The 27,310-nt window shown below is 31.8% G+C and overlaps 1 protein-coding gene and 1 long non-coding RNA gene across 3 annotated transcripts; both read right to left on the reverse strand.

Moving 5' to 3' along the window:
• Positions 1-2,991: 2,991 nt before the first annotated feature.
• On the reverse strand, positions 2,992-10,601 carry LOC139488994 (uncharacterized). Of its 2 annotated transcripts, XM_071275013.1 has the most exons (5): positions 10,407-10,601; positions 9,528-9,807; positions 8,405-8,634; positions 6,925-7,219; positions 2,992-5,837 (listed from the first exon to the last, which is right to left on the reverse strand). In XM_071275013.1, exons 2-5 carry the CDS (start codon positions 9,739-9,741, stop codon positions 3,793-3,795), a joined length of 2,784 nt encoding a protein of 927 aa, XP_071131114.1. In that variant the 5' UTR covers positions 9,742-9,807; positions 10,407-10,601; the 3' UTR covers positions 2,992-3,792. The 2 variants fall into 2 exon arrangements, with proteins under 2 accessions (XP_071131114.1, XP_071131115.1); XM_071275014.1 differs by lacking the exon at positions 10,407-10,601 and having other exon boundaries at positions 9,528-9,836.
• An 8,903-nt stretch (positions 10,602-19,504) lies between these two features.
• LOC139490426 (uncharacterized) lies at positions 19,505-26,812 on the reverse strand. The gene is made up of 3 exons (XR_011656325.1): positions 26,675-26,812; positions 20,009-20,146; positions 19,505-19,647 (listed from the first exon to the last, which is right to left on the reverse strand). It is a non-coding gene; the product is annotated as an uncharacterized lncRNA (long non-coding RNA).
• Between the last annotated feature and the right edge of the window lie 498 nt (positions 26,813-27,310).

The raw sequence follows: 27,310 nt of genomic DNA on the forward strand, positions 1-27,310 counted from the left end.
AAGAGAGACAACTCTTATCTCCCTACTTTTCCATGTACAACAATATACTACCCTTACGTTTTCTAATTTGCACCAGTTTGTGTTAGGTCCATTTGCCTGGTGAGTGTATAGTTTTATACCAGGAAAACATTGTTTATATGAGGCCTATCATGCCCAGGGTGTCCAAGTAATTACATAATATTTTTTTTAAAAATACACAGGTATAATCATTAATTATGTTTTAAGCAACATAATTGAATAATCAAAAATAAAGTTTTTGATTATCAAATAATCACATTATCATGAAATATTTTGTCTGGTTATCAAATTTACAGTGTTCTCCCCCGGATTTTCGGATAGCATCAGGGTAACGTGTGTCGAAATTATTTGAACAATATGTTGTGTCGCGTTACATCGCTTATTTTGTTTTTTCTTGTTGCATTTTGTGTCATTACAATGTACCTTTTTGTCTTTTGTTTTGTTTACTGTGTTATGTAGACTTTGGGTGATATCATGTATACATTTGTACAAAAAATTTGAAAGCCCTAACAATACAATTGTTGAGGTTTATAAGATTGCTGATATATGAAAAGTGTAAAAAAATATCTTAAAATACTTGCAAATTATGATGATATCTAAGATGGCCAATTTGTGATTTTGGTTTTAAAACTGTTTTATTAAATATCACAATTTAAACATAATAAACCATACTGAATGTAAATATCATCTTTTCCCAACCCCCGGAAGCCTCCCACTGAATCCGCCACTGTGTTTGTAGCAAATTCTTTAGTCAACTTAGTTTACTAAAGACACATGAGGACATTCATACAGGTAATGGTGTATTTAAATGTGATGTCGGCAGCATAGAATATGTGAACAAAAGGCACTATAAGAATCATTTAAAAAAAACTTTTTGAAAAGCCATATAAATGTGGTATTTGCACCAGGGAATTCAGCAGTAGTCTTCTTGTTCAGAAACACATACAAATATTCTGGGGAAATAAATGTCATGAATGTGATTAATGAACATAGTGTATAAAGCTCAAGATTTTTTTTTTATTGAAAAGCATTTTGGTTATAAGAAACCTAATGGTCATGGCCATCCTTTATATATTGGCTTCGTTTTGTCATGCCATGGGGGGATATTTTTCTTTTATTTTTACATAAATTGTTTGATTCTAACATGTTTCAAGTTAAAAACTTGTTTCAGAAGGAAAAAAAAAAAAAAAAAAATATGTTCTGATTGAAAATTAGGAGAAAAAAAACCTACATTACATATTTGAATGTTATTAAAAAGTATTAGTTTAAAGACATGACATTAATTACAATTGAAGAAAAAATAAACGTAATTCCCGAAAAAGAAAAAAAGCTATGTCTGAGCCCCATTCACCTCCCCATTAAAAAAGAAAAGATGACTTGCCTGTATACATATTATATCATGTTGATATGTTTTCACCCATCAATACACATATTTGAAAGCTGTTTTATTCATTAGACATTTGATTTAACCAACATGTTTATCATGATTATGATTATTATATTTATATACATGTCATGCATGCATACAGTACTTATAGATCATTGAAGATGGCTCAACTTTTATAAGATTTCAAAATTTCTTATGCAGGATGTGGATGCTTGGCATACTTGTAGTGATTGATATTTGGGTTTGACTTCTAATAAGTAAAAATGGTAAAGTTTATTCAAATCATTGATATAAATTATTCTACAAATCGGATAAGTTTACACTTTCAGGAGCAAAGAAAGATAAGCCTGACTTGTACATCAGACACTGTATATCGAAGGATAACAATAAACATGTACATATTTCATAAAAGAGACCTTTGCGAGAAACGAAAGATACCAGAGGGACAGTCAAACTCATAAATCAAAAATAAACTGACAACGCCATGGCTAAAAATGAAAAAGGAGCACCTGAGATCACCCCTAGTGTATGTGGACTTCGTGTTGTTTATTCCTTAGTTTTCTATGTTGTGTCGTGTGTACTATTTTTTGTTTGTTTGTCCTTTTCATTTTTAGCCATGGCGTTGTCAGTTTATTTGCAATTTATGAGTTTGACTCTCCCTCTCCCTGATGCGGGGCGGCAGGGTAATTGTACATGTATATCCTCACAGCAAAAATTCAGCAAGTACAGATCTGAGAGTAGTCGAAGTTACTTACAGCTTGTTCAAAACTAATAAAAAGTAATACATTAATCAATGCACATTCTACATCTGTTGTATTCAGTGTCAAGTGCAAGTTTTGTCTTTTATCTAGAAAATCTGACAAAGGCATCATCTTCAGAATGTAGAGATCTACACTAACACATAGGCAAAGGTCTCAGAATATTTTTTTCCTATACCTTTATATAACACAAGGTTGAAAAAGGTTAGACGGTTGCGAAATTTCGTCATATGCCGATTTCACGGTTGTCAACCTCACTAAAACTTGTTATGTCGTAAATTAAAATTGATTAATCTACAAAATGGTGTATAACACGGCCACTTTTATTGTCCGAATCATCCATAGCAATCCTACCCAAGTATATTAATCGTCATTATTTCGTCTATCGACGACAAATTAGAAACAGACGTCTCAGGCATACTAGGGTAGGATTGCTACGGATGATTCCGACAGCAAAAGTAGCCGTGTTATACACCATTGTGTAGATACTGTCAGGTCAGATTGATTTTATCTTGACCTGAATATTTGGTTTTATTGAATTATAGGTCATTGTTAAGTTTTTTTGATACCATGTATGTATGCATTTCAGAGTTTTAAAATCTAAGCATTTTGTTAGTTGTATTAATGGTGTATGTAGATATAAGAAGATGTGGTATGACTGCCAATGAGACAACTCTCCATCCAAGTCACAATTTGTAAAAGAAAAACCATTATAAGTCAAAGTACGGTCTTCAACACCAACAGCAAGCTGTAAAGAGCCCCAAAATAACAAAGGACATTAATGAAAAAAGATCTAAAACAACAAACGCTAAAGCCAGATACTTTTAGACTAAATCATTCTATTTATTGTTCTCCAGAAAATAAAATGTTAACAAATATAACATGTATAACATAAATCAAAGCAAATTTAAAGGCAGCAAGCCATTAAATCTGTTGAAAACTGAACGCTATCAATCAAAAAAACAATTTAATTATATTGCCATTCTTTTATTATTATTTATTATAACTACATCAGTTACACCTTGGTTGAAAATCCATGATTAATGGCTATTCTTGAATAATAGATACCGCACATATCATGAAACGTTTTCATAGTTGTGCTTGTAAATATTAAAAATAAAAACCTTTGGTTCTGTTGCCAATTAGAAAAATCAAATATACACCAACGCAAGTCAAAATATTTGTTTCTAACTAAAATAGAGTATAAATTAAAACTTCAAATTAGAAATTTACCAAACCAACACAAATTGGCAAATTTAAGACAGTTCTAATCAATAAATGGCAATCATATGATTATCTTAATTGCTTGTGAAAGCTAGGAATGACTATATACACTTGTGTTAAAGGTTATGGTTTGGGATAATTATGATGGTTGTCATTTGATAATTGAATAAACATGAAATAATTAAATGACCATCTAGTATCTTATGCATTTTATTAGCATTATGTCTTTCATTACAAAAAATAATCATGATAATGGCAAAGCTTAAAGAACGGGTTTTGATAAAATTTTAATAATGGCTATTTAATGACATCATTAACTAGAATGTTTTGATTTAATTACAATTAAGAAGGATTATATGGTGTTTTTCTAGAATGAATTCAAAATTTGAAAGGGCTGTTTATGGGTTACTTTGATTTTAACAGGATTTTAATGGGACAGTAATTGGTCGACGTTGCAGGGTTATTTTGAATTAACATTTGGACGATTTCAGTATGTCCTTTCTGACAAGCCATGTACAACGGTGATAATTTTTCATTATCACACTTATTTATGTCTGCCTTATTATTTATTAACATCTGCACTATTTCAGTATGTCCTTGCTGACAAGCAATGAACAGGGGAGATGCTCCAGTTTCATAACACTTATTCATGTCTGCTTTGTTGTTAATAAGCATCTGAACTATTTTAGTATGTCCTAGCTGAGAGGCCATGTACAGAGGTGATGCTTCGTTATAATGACACTTATTAATGTCCGCCTTGTTGTCTATTAACATATGAACTACGTCAGTATGCCCTTGCTGACAAGCAACGAACAGAGGGGATGCTCCAGTTGCAATACACTCATTGATATCTGCCTTTTTGTTAATTAAAGTCTGAACTACCTCAGTTAGTCCTCTTTGACAAGCCATGAACAGAGGTGACGTGCCAGATTCACCACACTTATTAATGTCTGCTGAATTGTGTATTAACGTCTTAACTACGTCAGTGTGGCCTTTTTGACAGGCAATGTACAGAGGGGATACTTCCTTATTATTACACATATCAACGTCTGCCTTATTGTTTATTAATAAAAGAACTTCATCTGCATGTCCTTCCTGGCAAGCCATGAATAGAGCTGACGCCCCATCAATACGACAAAGGTTTACATTACTGAGACAATGATGTAAACACCATTTGACCATTTCAATATCTCCTTTAAAACAACACTGTATCAGAGGAGTACTATTGTTATGAGTGTCATATGTACTAGCCAACTGTTTCTGTTGTAATATTTTCAAACCTTTGATATGAAAAAGGAATCTTTGTCTAAATATTTTATGGTTCATGTTGATGTTACAGAACACATCTTCTATATATCCATTTGACCAGTCATCTACCATTCTTTTGATATATGTTTGCTGGTATCTTTCTTGTACAATAATCGTAAACTCATCACTCGTACTTGTTTCTTCAAATAAAAACCTTTCACGAATTAAACGACTTTTAGCATTTTTGATTATGCACTGAATCATTACACTTCCAAAGTAAAAAACAAGAAAGTCAAAGAGTTTGTCATGAATAGTTCGGTACAGTTCACCATCCTTGCTGATAAATGTATGACTTAGTGAATCCAGCTCGTCACGTAGAACCAATCGTGATGTTTCTTTGACCACTTTACACATTTCGTATGTGTTCTTAAAGATTTTTTTAATATCTTTATCCACATCTTCCGTCAGCCATTCTTCTTTCAAGCAATTATTAAACATTACACATAAAGCGAGTGCACAGTATTTGCCATGTGCTCCTTCTGTTTGTAATTTATCTATTTCTTCTTTATAAACTGTAAATGGATTCCTAAAGAAATCTACAACATTTAGTTTTGAATTTTTGTTGTATAATTGACACAGAAGAGGAAAACAGTCAAAAATGTCATAATACCCTTTGATCTTAGAAGCTTTTTCTTTCAGGTAAAACTCAGCTATTGACTTTTTTTCTGATTTGGATAAACACAGATCTTCAGTCAAAAGATTACATTCGCAAGACAGAAAAAGTGACAAAGTTTTCATTTGTTCATCTCTGTAAACCTGTAGTCTACAAGACATAATTAATTTAACATGTTGCTTTTCTACGAACGTATTTATTTTCTGCACGCAATTTTTCCAGTTTTCATATTTTATGGGATTTAATGTATATGTTCCACAAAAATCATCTACCACAAACAGGGTCTTTTTATTGGGGTTGTACCACATGATTATTTCATTAGGATTTGTTACCGGTATTACATCAAAGCCATCGTTTTGCATTTGTAGTGCTACATGGCGTACCAGTGACGATTTTCCACATCCAGAACTTGCAGTAACAACAACATAACCATTTTCCTTGATACATTTCAATATACTTCTTGCTGCGTTGGTTTCTATATATGTTTTGTCTTCTGCTTCCCATTTTTCCAATTCATTTTCTATTTGTCCTAAAAAAAGGATTTGATTATTCTATAAGTAAGACGGAAAAAAACGTAATGAAGATTTATAAGGTTTAACAATCAATTCAGGTTTTGTAGTTAAAATCCTTATATTCGTCATGTCTATATATGGGAAATAATAGTAGAGAAGCAGTAATATTCTGTCTGATTATCTGATTAAAATGATTGATTGATGTAAAAGTCCAATTATAAATAATACATGCATATAAGAACCAGTCCAATTTAATGTGATATGAATATAAATCGTTTTGTATACTATACCTCAGTACTGTACTGAAATAGAACAGAACATCTCCAGCAATAAATGTTACCTGTCTATTCTATCGCGACTGAATAATATGATGAGCATCAATATTAAACTAAATATTTCTCAAACAATACCATTAAGATATGTAAGTAAAGTGAAATTCTTACAATATCAAATTGAGGCAATACAATTTGTATACTAATTTCCTGCCTCCTGGCACTAAAAAAAACAATAACCTTAGGTAGATAAATGGATTTTATTTTTTATTCTCTATATATATAATATAAACATGATATAGGCAAAGTGGAAAGGGATTAATATAAGTTGCAAAACTTGTTCCCCAATCCACTACAAATAAATATGTTTAAACTAATAGGGAAATGTGCTTGAAATTTGCAGTTGTTAAATAACATTGTTTTTCCTTTTTCTTATGAACAACTACAGGATTTAAATAAACAGTTTTCACCAAAAGACCACATAAATAAAACGCAGTGTAGATGGACATGTGCCTAAAACATTTATGTATATTAACTAAAGAATTAACAAATCACAAATCTAAATTTTTACAAGAGAACAATAAAAACAGATAGATGATCAGGTAATCTTCAAAGTAGTTATATACCCATTATTGAAATATTAATAGATAATACCCGTTCTTGCCATTAACCAATTATAGTGGTCATTGAACCATGAAATTGAGTCATTTTCAGAAGAACACAAATGTCAAAGAAATCCTCATAATGTTAAATATAGCATATATTTTTTAGCAAAATCGAACAAATTAGGAAATAATTATTTTTGTGTCACCATCCTATAATAAAACTATACCTCTGATGTTCCATGGTATAGGGTCTTTCAAAATGTCTGTAACTTTTAAGTGTTCAGCAAGTAAGGAACTGTGGGAAGTTTGTAATATTATGTGGGAATCCTGTAACTCTCTAAGATTTTCTGTCACTTTTGAGTGTTCCTTCCCCAAATTGTCCATGTGTTGTCTCAGTTCTTTCATTTCTTCTATTGACTGTTTGATTTCCAAAATAACTTCCTGATTCGACTGATCTAAAATTTTCACCCTTAATTCTTGACACTCTTGATACATTGTTTGACCTCCTAATCGACTTACAGCCTAGAAATACATAGCTCAATATATAATATGTTTAATTGTTTAAAACACTTTTTCTCTATCTTTTCTATGTACAATACGCAATATCAATTTAGTTCACAGTATAACATCAAACCGTTGTCCAATAGATTACCTTAAACGTCTATTTCGAGCTTTTATGTGTGTTCAACAATTGTAATACATATGTTAAACTGCATTACTCCCATTGAAATAGTCGAACAGCAACATGATGGTACAGTATGGTCATCAATACATGACGGTACAGTATGGTCATCAATACATGACGGTACAGTATGGTCACTTTCCTAGGCCAAAGCATGTGTTATTGTTGTACAATAGAAACATAATTACTAAAAAGTCCCGTAACTCATATGCTATTATCTACTCATAAACTCATGACATATACCAGCTTGAAATTTTATGTTTGCACCAGACGGGCATTTCGTCCACAAAAGACTCACCAGTGACGCTCCTTTAAAAAAAGGCCGAATAAAGAACAAAGTCGAAAAGCATGGAGGACTAAAAAGTTTGCCGAATACAGCTATGAAGGTAATATATTTTTCAGGTAGAAAAGCCTAAGTAATTCAAAATACAAAGCTATGTGATCAGTTACATTACGACCATAAAAACACAGCTCTACAATTAAGTCAGCTACAAATAATGACAAACAATTATATACCAAGTATTAAATTAAAAGCATTTTTAAAAACAGCCAAAAAGAGATCATTTTTAATTTATTGTCTGAAATTGGTAAATTTTATGTGTCTTATTTGCTGTGATAATTTTTATTTTTCGAGCGAACAGACATATAGCATGTGCTAGTTCTCTTTGAAATGTTTTCCTATTTTGCAAAACAGGGGTATTCGTAGCTTACTATAAAGTATGGTGTTTTCTCATTGTCAAAGCCAATATAAAAAGTTGCATAATAAACATGATAACTAGTTCATCTTAATGTGAATGTTCAGAAGTGTTCATGCATGTATATTGTTATGGCTTCTGATAACACCATGAAGGACTTTCTTGAATGCATCCTTGTCCTGGGCAAAATTCCCAAAAGTGACCGTCAGATGCCAAAACAGTTTTGGACTAGGTCAGTGTAAATGAACAAATCAAATCACATACTTTACTCTAGACTTATTTACTTTTGCTTTGCGCGGTCACTGTAATAGATATAAATCCCACACTTACATCTGATATATCCCTCCATACTGTATTGAAATAAGCAGTGTCTATCATATTACTATCATAGTGAGCTAGTTTGTTCCTGTAACATTTTATCCTTGCTAGATCAGATCCTGGAGTTGTCTGCGCTGGCAGTGGCAGATTGTCAAAACCATTGATTGGAGGAATTACAGATGTCAGGTTTCTGATCAAACAGATCATCAATGTTACGTCGAAGGTTTTGGAATCAGGTACCCCTGTAATATTAAAATTGTTTCACTTCTAGTTCTGAATCAGTGTTGAAATGTGATATGTTGGAATATTTCACTCATCAGTTTTCAATATTAAGCATACGTTATATTTACATTGATTGTATTAGTAATTAATTATTCCAAAATGCAAAGAACATACCGACATGTTTTGTGTGAATATCGTGCAAAATTTTCAATAACTTCAACTATTATTTAAATTGCATGTGTCTTCTACTTATATCTTTTTCTTTCAAAGGTTTGACGAAAACGTTTTCAAAAAATCAGTGTATCAGGAAGACCTGAAATGTAAAATTTTAATGCATCTTAAAGGCAAATCGTTTTCTGAAGGATTATATTTCATACTTCATTGGGTAAATAATCATATATAAAATGTGTTATGCTAGTAAAATCGAAATGAATCAGCACCTTTCAGTCTGTAAATACAATTTGTTATATATATTAGTATTTATTTAGTAATATAAAAGTGTCCCATATGATATACGACTCAAAAATGCAATTGTGAAAAATAACTTGCATGAAATCATTGTTGCTCCCCTATGCATGTTATGCATCTAGGGAATGGAAACAGAAATGAACCAACGTAAAAAGCTATTACATGTATGTATAATACAATAAGAAAGACCAAATATTGAATGCCACATGTGGAGCTAACCTACTTACCCTTCCGGAGAACCTGAGATCACCCCAAGTGTTTGGTGGTGTTCGTGTTGCTCAGTCGAAAATTTAGTTTATTTTGTTGTGTCTTGTGTACTATTATATTTCTAGTTTTTCTTTTTCTTTTAGCCATGGTGTTGTCAGTGTATTTTCGATCTATGAGTTTGAATGTCCCTTTTTAAAATCTTATTTCATGCATTTTCTGTAATTACGTAAATACATACCGTTTCTTGGAAACAAAAGATTCCATTGAACCTGGTTCACAATTCTCTTAAATTTCAAGTCATCAAGATGGTTGTAGTTTCTATTCAGTGTTGAAGGTAGATGAGTAGGTGACAATTCTCTGTCAAACAAAGTACGAACTGCTCTAGGTGCCACTCCTTTCAGTAATAACGCTAATCGAACATAGTTCTCCTCTTCTTCAGAAAGAGGTGCCATGTTTTTAAAACAGAATTTGTTTGTTGGTAATAGAAAACTATGTCATTGTTTCTTCAGGGTACATGTCTATTTGAAAAAAAGGGGAAATGCTGCAATGCAAAAATACTAGTCTAAACCTCAAAACAGTGAGCCAATGAAACAGAAACAAACATGATATAAACATCACTAAATGCAAACTTATTTTTTCAAATAGCTTTGGTCTTTTTTAGGTTTACTTGCAGCGACATGTTTGTTTGAATTGAGCGCAAATTAAATTCAGGTCCAAAAAGTTATTTTGAATTGAGTTTTTTTGTTCATTTGACCTTCTTTGTCAGCTGAAAGATTTTAAGAAAGGGTTTTTACTTTCGTCAAAAATGTGACTTTCAAAAATTGTCTAAACAAATATAAATTGAAAGGATTACACTTTCTGCAAATATAATTATTATTTGTATTGTGTCTTTAATAAACATCACCTAAACAAAACAGGTCTGCAGTTAATTCAGTAAATATAACTATTTCATTTTTTTTTTAAATATAACTGAATACTGTTATAGAAACAAACTGTTTTTTTTAAAGATGTTAACACAGTGGAATACTTATTATTTTCAACTGGACAGTTTTTAAATTTACATATAAGGTTTAAAATGAGTACTAAATTATTTATTTAGAAACGAAAGTAGGCTTACTTTAAATGTGAATAAGCATTGTCCTTTGTTTCCTTGCACCAACAAGTGTGTGCCATTAAATCGCCACTATCTCACATTTAGTCTCTAAACTACACTATATATATACACACTTCATAAAGATTAACAGATGAGCTTGTGAAACTTCACGTAAATTGATTTCATTGACGTTAATTATAGATGGCAACCATACCAACCGTGTCGATCTTGTGTCATGGGATTTTCTTATAATCTTAGGGACGACAACTGCAAATATCTTATCTATACTCAACATATCAAGAACGGCATCATTTTTTTTTTGTGTTGATGACTATTCATTTATTCTACAGAAGATTAAATATAAACATAGATATAATACATAAATATTTAACACCATATTCATGAATTATATCAAGATCTGTATTTTTCATTTGTTATGCATTCATGATAAATTGATAGTATAATAAATATAAACATATATTGGAGGAAAATAAAAATTTTAATTTTTTTTTATGAGTACATGTATCAAATTTTTCCAATTCAGCTTAAATAAATTGAAATTGGATGTTGCACTTCAAAAACAACTTTTCTGTGTAATATGATACCTTTAATGCAGAAATTAGTACGTGCATTTATTATTGCCATGTTTGAAGAATGAAAATACATGCAATTTTATACATTGGGATTTCAGGAAATTGCATACACTGTCAGATAGGTTAATTTTGCAGTTTCTCATTAATGATGTGATATACCATGTTAAAATATCACAGTCATTTCTGTCTTTACAATAATGTTAGATTTAAGTGAAAACAATCAATTGAAAGCTGAACATAAATCATAGAAACATGATTATCATTGAATAGAATTTATAATAAAAATGGGGAATGTGTCAAAGAGACATCAACCCGACCAAAAAGCAGAAACATATCTTCAATGCAGCGGGAAAATCCCGCACGAGGAGGCGTGCTTCGGCATACCCCTAAACCAAAATGTGTACTAGTTCTCTGATATTGGACTTCATACTCAACTCCGAAAGATAACAATGAACTAAAATTAAAATCATATATGACTAATAAGGCCAAAATGCAGCGGGTTACACATGATTTTTGAGATGTAAACCTCCCCCTGAACCACAAGCAAATGTTTAAAAAATCAAACACAGCAATACACACATGAAAGCTAAGTTGAAAAGAAGTCCGAGTTCGACGTCAAAATGATGAAGACCTTGTATTGTCCGATAATGAAAACCGTATATTGTCATTTTGGTGCAAAGAATCAATCTATGAAAACATTATTTCCTACATTCATTTAAGGCATAATTGCATGTTAACATTAACTTCTAATGACGAATACGATTACTATATTATTTATATGGGTTCCTCGCAACGCTTTCATGTCCATCATGCAGACACGGATCACTTGTCTTAAACCACATTCATGAATCAGTGATCCTTTCCTCAGATACGAACTATAAGCAGTATGTTATGATTGTATGTTCTGGTATATTTTTTTATAATCATAAGAAATAAGTCAACTATATGTAAAATGAACACTAATGTCACTACTTTTAAGGACTTGTGTAGATCTCTTTCTCATAAAATTAATCTGATATTAGCCTCATTATCATGGATCTTTAACAAAGTTTAAAAACAACTATGTGATCTTTGCATTCATATTCTTACAAAATTTTAAGTAGGAATAAAAAGAAGCTTAATTTATTCTTTGACACTGCGTTTCGCAAAATATCTATGATGTCCTAACACTGAATGATTTTAAGTTTGTAAACTAGTCCATATAATTAGACGTACCAGTAAAATATGTTGATAAAAGAGAACATTGACATAATGATAATATACGTTTCAGAATACATTACATTCATCGTTACACAACAGCTCGGTATTTAAATTAAATGTTATCTTCATGCGTTTTTATTGAGTGAAACATTATTTGTAATCAGTTTAATCTGTCGTAAAAATGTATTCATAGATACTTCATTTTCTAGAATTATTTCTCGCATTCTATCAACCGCTACGTACCATATCTAAAGGAAACATATTGATTCTCTATTCACTCGTCTCCTTACCTTCATCGTTGCTTTCACATATATTTTCAAGGATTTGGTTAAATCTATTATGAGTCGTCAATGTAAATACATGTATACAACAACGGGAAATAAAAAAACAACTGAAGGTCAGCCTACAGTTTAGAATATAAAAATGTTCGGATGGTGGGAAAATTGTAACGTAAACACAATATCTTAATTACGTAAAAAAGATGGTAAAGAGATATAAAATATATACATTTACAATTTGAATCGGGAGTTATAACATTTTTATCAGGAACTGTTGTTGAGATTTTTTCATGAGTGTTTTTTTTTTTAATCAACTTTACGGTAAGGTCTAAGTGATTATTCTATCATCTTATAATGACACATATAATCATGTACTCATTACTGATTGACAGCCTTTTAGGTGTTTTACTAAATGGGATGTGTTCTTCTGTATACATTAGTTGTTTACAGAATTTCAATATGCATTTAAAAAAACTAACCTAACAATAAACACTATACTTTATTATAATTTTTGTCTATATTTTCATAACAAGCTAGGTTGACCTATAATGGTTTACTTCTTTTTAAATTGTTATTTGGATGGAGAGTTGTCTCATTGGCACTCACACCACATCTTCCTATATCTAGGTAATACATGTTGTAATTCTTAGAGTTATAGCCAATGTTGTCCGATATATCATTCTGCTAAAATACATTAGTTAACCTTGCCTCACTTAAACTCTAACGGTCAGGATGCCATTTAAACAAAAACAAAATAACATACCAGTTAAAAGAAGCGTTTAGTGTCGAGAGCAGGGTATATTCAAAAGGAGAAAAGCTTTTAAATCTGAATAATGATGTATATCAATAGCAATTGTGCGATTACAGTTAGTTGTATAGCTAGATAAACCTTTCACGTGTATGACTTGAACTGTTAATAGCCCCATGATATACATAAAATTTGCGAGCAACTTAGTCAGATCTAATTGATAGATGTAACTTTATCTAGAATTCAGAAGCCTGAATGTTGTACACCCACATCATTGCTAACGACATCCACAAATTTATAAGCATAACAAACATACATCTTTATCAAACAAAGATGCCAACAACAAAACATTATGCGGTTTAGTGTTAATATTATCTATTTTGAATGATATGAGCAAATCAGCCCTAATACGGATAAATCAGAATATGCAATACTGAAAACGTTCCACTGTCGTTATAAATCAACAGTTAATATTGGTTTTCGAACAGGGCAAATACGGAAAAAAGAATGTTGTTTCTTAGTGTTTGACAGATGTTGCTGTCTCAAACTCTACAATGCATATGTTTTAGCCGATATAAACTTTAATATGTGTATTTTATATATATCTATTCCTTAGTGATTGATGTATGCTGTGTTTATCTGGTCATATTCTTTTGACGTGGCTTCTGTCGTTATCTCCTGATAAGTAGATACATTTTCCATTCTAAAATCGTCATAACGTTGTTGTGCATGCCTACAAAATATAAATACCTAATAAATATATATGTAATGTCTACAAAAGTTTGCAAAATTAGAATTTTATAGTTTCTTTTCATTAAAGTCATAAGAAACTTCAAATTAAAAACAATAATGCATATGTTTTATAACTCAACGGATAGTTTTCATTATAAAACTTATGTACATATACGTTTTTCTAAAGAAAATTCTTTAATTTGTTCATACTTAAAAGAACTTTACTTTATTTTAATTGCTTCCTTCCAGGAAGCAATTCCCCGACATATTTTCCGTATGCAAAGTGTCCTCAGTGTGACTCATCTCGTAAAAATCCGGTAATCGCAATACGCATGGATGTCCTTAAAATAAACTATTATCTGATTGTACTTGTTAAACACGTGCTCAATATCCATGCTTTTTTGTTGATTGTTAACAAACAGGTGACAATCGTTAAACTTCGGCTTCAAAACACGAACTTTAAGTACCTACCAATTTTTCACAACAACACTGACCGATTGAAAAAAATTGACCATTATACGAACTTTATGAGACAAAAATGATTAAATCGAGCACAGAAGACTAAGTTTATGATGTTTGTATGCATTGGTTCAAAAATTAGAATAACATTATTTTTCACCGGTTACTCGTTTCATATGACTTTAAGAGTTCTTTTCCCCCTCACACAAAGGTTTAACTTTGATTTTAAGAACAAAACATGTTAAAAGAAATCCTCAAACACGCATATAGGTAATAAACAGCTGCGCCATGAGCGCATGATACGCCCGACGTCTTATGTGGAAGTCTTATGCAATAATCATAAATAATTTATGAGAAAGTTTTAAGCAATAACCATATATTGTTTTAGAGACACGGCGGGACATGTGAAACCCCCCACCCTGTTTCTTTTTTACAAAAACTAAATATTACCAAAATAAAATGTTGAATCAAAACCAAAAAGTATACAGATCTTTAGATTAATATATCAAAGAAGTGTGTAAAGTTTTAAGCAATAATCATAACTTATTTTTGAGATATGGCGCGACATGTAAAAAACCCTCCCCTGTTTTACAAAATACTCAATAACTCAAAAATAAAATTTTGAATAATCACCAAAAAGTATACAGATCTTGAGATTAATAGAACAAAGAAGTGTGTAAAGTTTTAAGCAATAATCATAAATCGTTTTTAAGATACGGCACAACATGTAAAAAAAACCCTCCCCCTTTTTTACAAAATACTAATAACTCAAAAATGAAATTTTGAATTATCACCAAAAAGTATACAGATATTGAGATTAATATAACAAAGACATGTGTAAAGTTTTAAGCAATAATCATAAATAGTTTTTGATATATGGCGCGACATGTAAAAAAACCCTCCCCCTTTTTTACAAAATACTCAATAACTCAAAAATGAAATTTTGAATCATCACCAAAAAGTATACAGATATTGAGATTAATATAACTAAGAAGTGTTTAAAGTTTTAAGTCATAATCAAGAATTGTTTTTGAGATACAGTGCGACATGTGAAAAAAAAACCACACCCCTGTTTTAGTTATAAAGTGCCGTAACTCAAAAAGTTTAAATCTTATTTTCACCAAAAAGTATACAGATCATTTGACCATCATAAGAAACAACTATATTAAGTTTCATGAAATTTGGATAAGTCGTTCTCAAGTTACGGTGCGACATGTTTACGCCGGACAGACGGACAGACAGACGGACGGACGGACACCGGACATTTGTATACCATAATACGTCCCGTCAAAATTTTCACGGGCGTATAAAAATAGGTAAAATGCTCAGGACACATATGATTTTAAACACATATTCTCTTTCAATGCACTGGTAGATGTAGGAAGAAATGCAGGATTTTTAGAGAAGCAAATGACACATAGGAAACAACTGCCCTTCTTTCTTATTCGTTCTACAAAAAACGGACAACCACTGTCATGTGTATTCCTTTTGTCCAACAAATATACTAGATAGTGTATCTTGTCACCCTCATAGTTTTCTTCATCACTATTCTAATTTCAATAATATTTGCGCCCAGATAAACGATGTGCAACTTCTATTGATGAATTGTGTATATTATTCTCCAAGGCTTTTCAAGAATCAATCAAATCATATTTCAATTGAATATTTAGGAAGAGAACGATAACATAAATTAGTGTTTGCTAATGTACCACTACAATAGTTTTCTAGTGAAAAAAGCATTATTAAAACTTTGAAATAAAACTAACAATAACAATTTCACTGCACCAAAGTATTTGTAAATCATGATCCTGACACAAACGCCACTAAAGGGCTCATGAAACAAAAAATGAAGCAAATTTAAGTAAATAACAAGGCTGAATATTTATGCATGAGAGAGATACATTAACAACTATAGGTCAACTAAGGCATACAACATAGCGCAAAGCACATACCGCATAGTCGGCTATAAAAGGCCCAGAAATGACAAATGTAAAACAATTCAAACGAGAAAACTAACTAAAATGATTTTGAAATTCTATTTTAATTAATCAATATCCGTATTTGCATGTCAGATTCAAAATACAAACTTCTGCTCTAAATGAACACTCGAAGGGTTCAAGGAACTACTTATCCTCACTAAGAATATGATATCCCCCTGGTTACCGTGTTGCTTGGTTGTTATTTTTTTTTTACATAGTATTCTGTAAAATGTCGTTTGTCTTTTAGTCACTTTTATATATTTTGCCATGACAATCAAAATTGTGTTATTGTACCTTATGTGTCTCTCTCAATGTATCTTTGGTAACGCAAAGGACAAAAATCTGGAAAAAGTTTAACCTTATAAAAGAAAACATTCACTAGCTTATTTAACTTACAATGTAAAAAGTCAAAAAGGAAAGTGTAACCCGGACACAAATTTAAAACATGCATAAGAAAGTCACATTTCTTAATTAAAACTGCTTTTGGAATGTTGTAAGTGTTATAGCAAAACTGAATCAAACTTTATTTTTATTTTTATGTTTTAACCAAAAAAAACTACTGTTGGGTAAGTGACCTCAGGGACAGCCAAACCGTCGATATTTCAACCTAGCAGTAGATATAGCATGGGCGGTAGCAATTTAACTGAAGAAGATTCCAATTGCGATAAAAACATGTACATGTAATGTCTCTTCAGTAATGCTCGAATCCCAAAATTTTAAAATCCACAAAATAATACAAACATTGAAACATTTATCGAAACCGAAAACGAACAAAACCAAAATTCAATACAAATAATAATTATATCAGATCTATGCATAAGGAATATATATTTCGGTATGGAAGCTGTTTTTGAAATTTTATGACGGAAAATAAAACAATCTGCGTGTTTATTGTTAAGTAAATCAACGTGTTGGCGTAAATATTTGGCAGTATTCTATTGTGACCGAAGTACTGGCTTATATTTCTGCAATACAAGCTCAACTCTAAATGGTTTTCAGTTATTCAGCAAAAGTATGGACAGAGCAATAGAAGTAATATGAGTTTAACAGTACCATTTATGCATTTCAACAATTAATGTTTTTATATGATGCTGGAACAAAATAACATTGGGATATCGGAAACCTACTGCAATCAATAAAGAGTTGATATATACAAAAAGAACAGAGCGTAGAGCTGTGCACGATGAAACACTTTGTAGTAACTATTAGTATAAATGTTTGAGTATCAATGTTATATGAGGAACATCATTAGTGTAACAATAGTTAGAATGTACTCGTTTTGTTATTCATTGATCTGTTTGTAATTTTTCCTATTTTCTCAAATGAAAGAATAAAACAATAGGTACTTTTTTTATGGTATTATTCCTGAAATCTTTACAACTAAATAACTGTATCATACAGAATATATTACTATGGAATGCCATATTATTCATAAGTTATAATATACATGATAGATATAAGAAGATGTGATATGAGTGCCAATGAGACAACTATCCATCTAAGTCACAATTTATAAATTTAACCATTACAAGTCAAAGTATGGTCCACACCGAGCCGTTTTTTTTTTTTGTCAATGTATTTTTGTTAATGTATTCCATTACAATAACCTGTAATGCTAAGTGTTGGGAATTACACACTAAGTTTATAACCAGGGAAATGTAATATTCTCTATCATATAGCCTCCAGGCTATCTCGTGTTTAATTGGGAATTTGTGTCAACAAAGTAGCCACGTGCCTTTCTATTTAAAGAACTAATTTAAATAAAAAACATTCGGGTGACCACCCCAGGTAGTATTTAACGGTATCATGTTTTATTCAAGGCCTTTTGTTATACGATTTGTTGGGCTTTAAAGATTCCCAATTAAACACGAGATAGCCTGGAGGCTATATGATAGAGAATATAAACCTCATCCAAGCATCCAAGGGATGTAATGGATGAGGATTTTTCTCTGAATAAGCCGTAAGGCTTCGAGGGTTTAATTTCCCTCCCTAGTAATGTTGACCCTCCCTTATTCTTTTTTTTTATCTTTATTCAATTCTTCAACATATATATACAACAGATATATTACATATTACACAAAATTATCACAAAGCAATGTTTTAAGTATAATCACATATATATAATCAGCACAATAATTAGAAATTAAATGTTATGACACCTTCGGTTTCTTGTACCAGAATATTATTTTTTAAAAAGTGTTTCTCAAAAACATTTCTCATACATTTTGCATCACACAAATATTCATACAGGTAAGTTATATAATGTTTTACAGTGTATTTAAATAGTCTAATAAGATCAACATTACTGTTTAAATTTTTAAGTAAATTTCTTCTTCTGAAGATACAATATCTCGCTACAGATAACATGAAATTGACAAAACTTACATTTACGCCTTTGATAGATCCAAATAAACCAAACATAAATACCTCTTCTTTGTTGACACAAATTCCCAATTAAACCCTCGAAGCCTTACGGCTTATTCAGAGAATAATCCTCATCCATTACATCCCTTGGATGCTTGGATGAGGTTTATATTTCGTACGACATCACAACTACAAATTTTCATTACCCCAAGCCTGGAACAATCATATATGTGTGCATGAATATTAACATTATAAATGATATATTTACCTCTGTGTCCCCGTGGTTGTACTCTCCTTTCCTATAAACAAATATATAATTGTTTTGAAAGTTTACATGGTTTACAATGTAATTCATTATGGTTTTCAATACATACATAGTTTTTTAAGCCATTTTCATATGTTAAATCTGCTACACATTTTTTTTAAACAGCATTCGTATTTTTTTCATTTTCACCAACAATAATCACTAAGTTAAACTGTTTGTATAATACCTTAATCTGAAAAAAAAAAAACACTATGGCCATACAACTCACCTTACACGAATGTTTGAATAGATAAAATGTACACTAAGTATTGTACCTTATGGTTTACAGCAGAGTCCAAAGTTATAATAGGAGTAACTTGTCAATATCAATTCTGAATATAAAGCTATCATTAAATTTCTTCTTACTTAGAATGCTATAAATTGGTGCTGATTTTGATGTCAGTTTATGTAAACACGGAAATCAAATTTATTTGAATATAGTAAAACCTATGTACACTACTCCTTACCTTGTTTTGTTCGTTCTTGTCGCTTTTTTATGATTATACAACAGACAAGAGTTGCGATCACAGCACCAAACAGACAACCTCCAGCGAAAAGACCCACTTGCATTATTACTGGGGAACCGATGTCTTCTTTAATTGCAGAGACTATATTCAATGGAAATCGGTATATTCAATTTTAAAATAGCAACAAAAAATTTATAATTTAAAATATCAAAATCATTATTATATAGTTGAATATAAGTATTACTGTTTTATAGCTGCTCAATTTCATTCAAGATACATGTATATATAATTTAGCACTTAGATATCAAGTTAAAAAGATCTTAGAAACAGTACAAAATATTTTAAGCATGAACAATGAATAAAAAAAAACATCAAACAAGTTATGATCTTGAAAATAACAAGAATAATGATTATATTATACACAAATACAATAAAGAGAGCATCAGCATTATAAAAAAAAGATCAAAGATCAAAGGAAAGATAACTATTACTAAAGACTGACCTTCTGTACAATTAAATCCCTGTAATCCGTTTACACATCCACCAATGCATTCTCCTGTTCTAGGATCACAAGACTGAAGTAAGCAAAGTGGTGAGCATACCTGTTGACAGTTAATACCGTATAAACCATCAGTACAGGCTGTAAAATAAAGTTATCATAGAAAAAAAATATACACGTTTCGAACGCATTAACCTATGCAAGTGTTTTTCCCCACACTTAACCGAGTTCATAAAACTCACTGTTTAGAAAAAATAAAACTATATTGAAGTATTTATTGCCTTACATGTATGTAGATAATGCAATGCATGCAATACAGGATAAGTTATATGTCACATATAACTTATCCTGTATTGCATGCATTGCATTATCTACATACATGTAAGGCAATAAATACTTCAATATAGTTTTATTTTTTCTAAACAGTGAGTTTTATGAACTCGGTTAAGTGTGGGGAAAAACACTTGCATAGGTTAATGCGTTCGAAACGCTTTTTTTAATTTATTTCAGATGCTCCTTAAATTAAAAAAAACATTTAGGGCTGCAAACAAAACATCAAACCTGAAAATCAAAACACATCCCCTGTATGTTGTTTAAAGGAGGAGTGTGCGCTGGAAGACTTTGAAACATGTAACACCACTCGATCGGTTCAGTCGAAAAGAACATATTGGAAAGTGGTACATATTTAAAACAAAATACGTCTGACGTATAGTTTCAAATATCGAATAAAGCTGAAGGACTATAGTCGGTCATTGTATTACACCCCTTTTTGCTGGTTATCTAAAATGTTCAAAACATTGATACATTTATCTAAAGACGAGATCATATAATGTTTAGATATTTAGTACCTGATCTGGTATATCCAAAAACCCGATAACTTCTATGGTAGATACTAGGATTACATTTTGTATTTACGCCAGACGCGCGTTTCGTCTACAAAAGACTCATCAGTGACGCTTGAATCCAAAAAAGTTAAAAAGGTCAAATAAAGTACGATATATAGACCGTAGGTACCATAAATGTTTGAAAAATCAACATAGAAAGAAATGAGGACTAAGCATATGTAGTGTGCGTCTATTTTATATATAAAATGTAATACACAAACTGATTTACTAGTTAATGCGAACATGAAATGGCCCACATGAGAAGACATCTCACGAATGAATACACCAGACTAAAAATACAAATTATAATACACCTCACGCACGGGGTAACCTTTCTTCTACCTTCACAAAATACGAGAATCTAACTCAATCAGTATAATAGAAAAACAAACGAAATTAAGCTATCCATTCATGACATACAATCAGTATATGAATATCAAAAACATACTTAAAGCAGAAGAACAACGCTTTATCTGCTGTTCTTCATCTCAAATGACTTTCGACAAGGAACAAAAAAAAAAAAAACCCGCTCAACTCACTATAAGTTACAGCAATATCAATCTAATTAAAAACCGATCTCTCATCGCTCTTGTTTCTGATATGTCGCGTGGGAGATCTAACGAAACCGGCTTTGAGGTCACATGTGAGTGAACTAAAAGTCATGAATTTATAAAGATATGCAAATGAGTTGACGACCTATTAATAAGCCAATGAAAAAAGTTTATGAATTATTATGACTGACGACTTCGTCGTAAATAAAATGAGTTACATCCCTTTGCCTTACGTTAAACTTCCAAGATCGTGGAAGACTCAATTTCATTGGTCGAAAAAGACACACCTACGAGGTCACTCACATGTGACCTCAAAGCGGGTTTCGTTAGATCTCCCATGCGACATATCAGAAACAGGAGCGATGAGAGATCGGTTTTTAATTAGATTGCAGCAATATAAGCCGTCAAAATCGCGATTTTTTTAAATGCTATAACGTTGTGCACGATGTTCCTACAACACGACGTTACACTAAAAATGTAAAAATGCGGCGTCAAAAGGGTTTTTGATTTCGATTAATTTTTGCAAGTTTTATTTGTTTTTTTATATGTTGTTGGTTGATTCTGGTTCTGTTCTTTTTGTGATGTCTTTTTATCATAAATTACCTCAAGTTGTGGAAATCGATTTAGTAATGTTTAATTTACCCTTTAAGTTATTTTACCTAAAAATGCAGTACTGTCGCAAATAATGTAGGAAGGAAAAATGGGAGGGGAGTACATGTATACGGTTTTCCATAAATAAATATGTTTTTTAGATGTACAAAACTTTTATCATAGGATGTTTAACTTTCATGGTGCATATCATCTCACGGTCATTGTAAAATTTCTATATCTTAATTCAACCCAAATACAAAATATATCTGACACTCTGCAAGTAAATCGAAACACTTTTACCCTTGGTTAATTTGAATAGAATTGTATTTTCCCTGGCACATAATTTATCGAAATACACCCCTTCAATTACTTGAACCTTGGCTTGAGAATTATCTAAAGTTACTTGCTTCAATTGTTTAACTTTTGATATACATTTTAAAATATTGTAATTTACTCCTGGATTGTCCGTAAAAACGGCTAATATAATCCCGTGTTTTTTTTTAAATTCAATGAACGGTTTTCGGCGTTGTTTTGGATTAGTCTTCCAATAACCTCCATTCCGTGCACAAGTTTATATTGACGAACAGTTTCGGCTTCGCTATAGTACAGGAATTACTTTCATCACGACAGTTGTAACATGAATAGCAGCAAAAATCGTGAAGTAAAACATTCAGTGGACTTGTATTCAGTCTTTTAATATTGGTGAATGCACCTTACTGAAGTGCATGACGACTTTAAATTATCTATTTCGGAGTACTTTCGCAACATAAATCAAAATTCGCATTTTACATTTAGAATACTGTCTTAGTGTCTCCAATTTGTCTATGCAAAAGTTGAACGGAGTTCATGTAATGAGATTTGTTTCCATTTCACCATTCTTTTAAATAAATCATTAAAAGCTATTGCAAAATTTAACCTGTATCGAATCTATGTCCGCGGCCGGAGTCTATAGCAACATGCACTATTCTTTTTTTTTCGGCAGCCATCAACATCTTTATCCAAATTTCACCACACGATTTGTTTTAATTATCATGAACATTTAATTGAAACTATAGCACATGTAACGTCGGAAATTGCGTTTTTCGGATTATTCGACGTTTTCAGACGTTTGGACAAAGTGGCTACCGTTTTGTAATTTGAAGCATTTCATTCATTTAAGACCCAAACATGTAGTAAGAAAAGAATTTTGGCATTTTGTACTCTTCATGTATCTAACTTTTGTTTTGATCAATTATAAATAACTTATTGAAATATTACTAAAAAAAATACGCGTTAACTACTTTGAACTAGAGGCTCTAAAGAGCCTGTGTCGCTCACCTTGGTCTATGTGAATATTAAACAAAGGAAGCAGATTGAAAAATGACTACAAAGGTCGATAACTCCTACAGGGGTCAATTGACCATTTCGTTCATGTTGACTTATTTGTAGATCTTACTTTGCTGAACATTATTACTGTTTACAGTTTACCTATATCTATAATAATATTCAATATAATAACCAAAAACAGCAAAATTTCCTTAAAATTACCAATTCAGGGGCCGCAACCCAAAAACAGGTTGTCCAATTCATCTGAAAATTTCAGGGCAGATAGATCTTGACCTGATTAACAATTTTACTTCATGTCAGATTTTCTCTAAATTATTTGGTTTTTGAGTTATAAGCCAAAAACTGCATTTTACCCCTATGTTCTATTTTTAGCCCTGACGGCCATCTTGGTTTGATGGCCAGGTCACCGGACACATTTTTTAAACAAGAAACCCCAAAGATGATTGTGGCCAAGTTTGGATCAATTTGGCCCAGCAGTTTCAGAGAAGAAGATTTTAGTAAAAGATATATAAAATTTACGAAAAATGGTTAAAAATTGACTTTAAAGGGCAATAACTCCTAAAGAGGTCAACTGACCATTTTGGTCATGTTGACTTATTTGTAAATCTGACCTTGCTGAACATTATTGCTGTTTACAGTTTACCTATATCTATAATAATATTCAATATAATAACCAAAAACAGCAAAATTTCCTTAAAATTACCAATTCAGGGGCCGCAACCCAAAAACAGGTTGTCCAATTCATCTGAAAATTTCAGGGCAGATAGATCTTAGCCTGATTAACAATATTACCCATGTCAGATTTGCTCTAAGTGCTTTGGTTTTTGAGTTATAAGCCAAAAACTGCATTTTACCCCTATGTTCTATTTATAGCCATGGCGGTCATCTTGGTTAGTTGGCGGGGTCACCGGACACAATTTTTAAACTAGATACTCCAATGATGATTGTGGCCAAGTTTCAAATAATTTGGCTCAGCAGTTTCAGAGGAGAAGATTTTTCTAAAAGATTACTAAGATTTACGAAAAATGGTTAAAAATTGACTATAAAGGGCAATAACTCCTAAAGTGGTCAACTGATCACTTTGGTCATGTTGACTTATTTGTAGATCTTACTTTGCTGAACATTATTGCTTTTTACAGTTTATCTCTATCTAAAATAATATTCAAGATAATAACCAAAAACAACAAAATTTCCTTAAAATTACCAATTCAGGGGCAGCAACCTAACAACGGAATGTCAGATTCATCTGAAAATTTCAGGGCAGATAGATCTTTACCTGATTAACAATATTACCCCATGTCAGATTTGCCCTAAATGCTTTGGTTTTTGAGTTATAAGCCAAAAACTGCATTTTACCCCTATGTTCTATTTATAGCCATGGCGGCCATCTTGGTTAGTTGGCGGGGTCACCGGACACAATTTTTAAACTAGATACCCCAATGATGATTGTGGCCAAGTTTGGTTAAATTTGGCCTAGTAGTTTCAGAGGAGAAGATTTTTGTAAAAGTTAACGCCGGACGCAGGACGACGACGGACGACGACGACGACGGACGCCGGACGCCAAGTGATGAGAAAAGCTCACTTGGCCCTTTGGGCCAGGTGAGCTAAAAATGAAATATCAACTTGGACAAAATGGCTACCGCTTGAAAAACGACCGTGTAGAGAAGATTTCATAGAATTGCAATATTTGAACTTACGAACAATGAGGCAAATGTTTGTACTTTCGATAGATGTTATTATTGTCTTACTCTTTTTATTCATTTTCTTCTATATCTACTTAAAAAATTCACTTTCAGTCGTTGAGTTAACGAAAAACGTCGTTGACAGTTTTCTTATTCCAGCTTAATATGAATCCAACGAGTCAAAAAAAATTGTCAAAATAACGGCTTTAACGCCACAAAGAACCGACACATGTCGTTGTTCCTGCCAAGTTTCAAGAAGATCAGAGAATAAGAAATAGGGTCACTATACATAAGAGTTAAAACAGTTTTTCATAAGTGTAACGTTTGACATCCGTTTTTTTCACATAGCTTTGTTATTTTAATCCTCAAATATACTAGATATTACTTAGTTTATGATCAAGAGCTATAAAAACATAATTTAAAACATATATCGAATTTGTTTTAATAGTGGTTCGTGTTTGCTAACATTTTTATTTTTTTTTTTGCGGAGGAAATTTCGACGATTCTATTTCAAATCCCAGGGGTTGTAGGAACAGCGTGCGTAACGTTTATTAAAGAGGTAAAATGAAAAATTATTATTGAAATAAAAGGTTTGCATTATGCATTACAGTCCAAGTCGAGTTGTCAGTCTATTAGTGATACGTGTTAGGTTTAAGTTTTCAAAAGTTATATCTGAGTTGTGATTCGGTTGATCGAAGTAGTAAAAATCGTTTAGATAACTTAATGAATTTCTCCTTATAAACACCGTAATAAGATCATTGAATATTGTTTTTATTGGAATAAATATTGATTTTGTTACCAGTAGATTAAAAGCTAACTAAATTTTACTAGTATGTTATATATATATACATATTCATCGATCTACAATCTGTCGATACCTGTAACTTGGCATTGCACAAGGTCATGTTTTTCTCTGGCTGTTTATGATGTCTTTACACTAAATCCATTGGATGTTGGATGTGTACGGATTGATAGTTTAGTCTTAGATGCATGATTTTTTTATTAGTTGTTAGTGGCTTTGAACTAGCTGTCAGATAACTGCGAGTACTCTCAGATCTGTTCATTGTGTCTTTTTGTGTCGGGATGTATAAGTACCCGGCCACGCCCACTTATATTTTTGTCCATCTAATGAGTTAAGCCTTTTTCAACTGATTTTTATAGTTCGTTCTTATGTTGTACTGTTATACCAATGTCCCAGGTTAGGGGGAGGGTTGGGATCCCGCTAACATGTTTAACCCCGCCACATTATTTATGTGTGTGCCTGTCCCAAGTCAGGAGCCTGTATATTCAGTGGTTGTCGTTTCTTTATGTGTTATATATTTGTTTTTCGTTCATTTTTTTACATAAATAAGGCCGTTAGTTTTCTCGTTTGAATTGTTTTACATTGTCTTATCGGGGCCTTTTATAGCTGACTATGCGGTATGGGCTTTGCTCATTGTTGAAGGCCGTACGGTGACCTATAGTTGTTAATGTCTGTGTCATTTTGGTCTTTTGTGGATAGTTGTTCCATTGGCAATCATACCACATCTTCTTTTTTATATTTAGTTGTAGTGTGCTCAGTTAACAGTGTTACATGTATCCTTGTCACACAGTGGTACATGTGTAAGCACGATTCTAAAACTATACTTCACCTACGTGAATTACAGTATTTTCCGTTGATATAACCAGGGTTACAGGCGGTTGTTATATCACATAATCCATTATCAGGATCACACATTCTAGACACACAGCCCTTACATAACATGGAACAATTTCTCCCAAATTGACCAGTAGGGCATCCTGAAAAAAAAAGGTTGGAATGCAACATGTAAATCTGAACAGTATGCGTGTACTGATCTGATGAGGTAAGCCATTTGTAACTGATGTTTACAGTTTGTTCTTATGATTTATTCTTTACGCTATCACAGATTGAGAGAGAGTTGAGAGCTTACAGACATGTTGATTTTGTATTTACATTGTGTCAGATATCAAATGTATTTGTTCAGTGTTTGTTCACCTGTATTTTTATGTCTTTTGGTTGAGTTAGGTCACTCCAATTGATATTTCATATTGTGTATTTCTATGTTGTAATGTTACATTATTGTTTTGAGGTCAGGGTGAAGGTTGGGACCTATAAGAACAGTTCAATCCTCTGCATGTGTTTGTACCTGTCCAAGTCAGGAACCTGATAATCGGTAGTTGTCGTTTGTTTATGTGGTTCCTGAGTGTTTTCTCGTTTCTCGTTTCTTATATAGATTAGACCGTTGGTTTTCCCGTTTAAGTGGTTTTAAT

This window comes from Mytilus edulis, chromosome 9 (assembly GCF_963676685.1).
Source record: "Mytilus edulis chromosome 9, xbMytEdul2.2, whole genome shotgun sequence".
NCBI lineage: Eukaryota > Metazoa > Mollusca > Bivalvia > Mytilida > Mytilidae > Mytilus > Mytilus edulis.

Coding starts and splice junctions, on each gene's coding strand:
- LOC139488994 (XM_071275013.1), bottom strand. CDS start 9,741: ATGGCACCTCTTTCTGAAGAAGAGGAGAACTATGTTCGATTAGCGTTA. Junction 8,635..9,527: donor TCTTTTGTTTCCAAGAAACG/GTATGTATTTAC, acceptor TTAATATTACAG/GGGTACCTGATTCCAAAACC. Junction 7,220..8,404: donor TATGGAGGGATATATCAGAT/GTAAGTGTGGGA, acceptor ATGTATTTCTAG/GCTGTAAGTCGATTAGGAGG.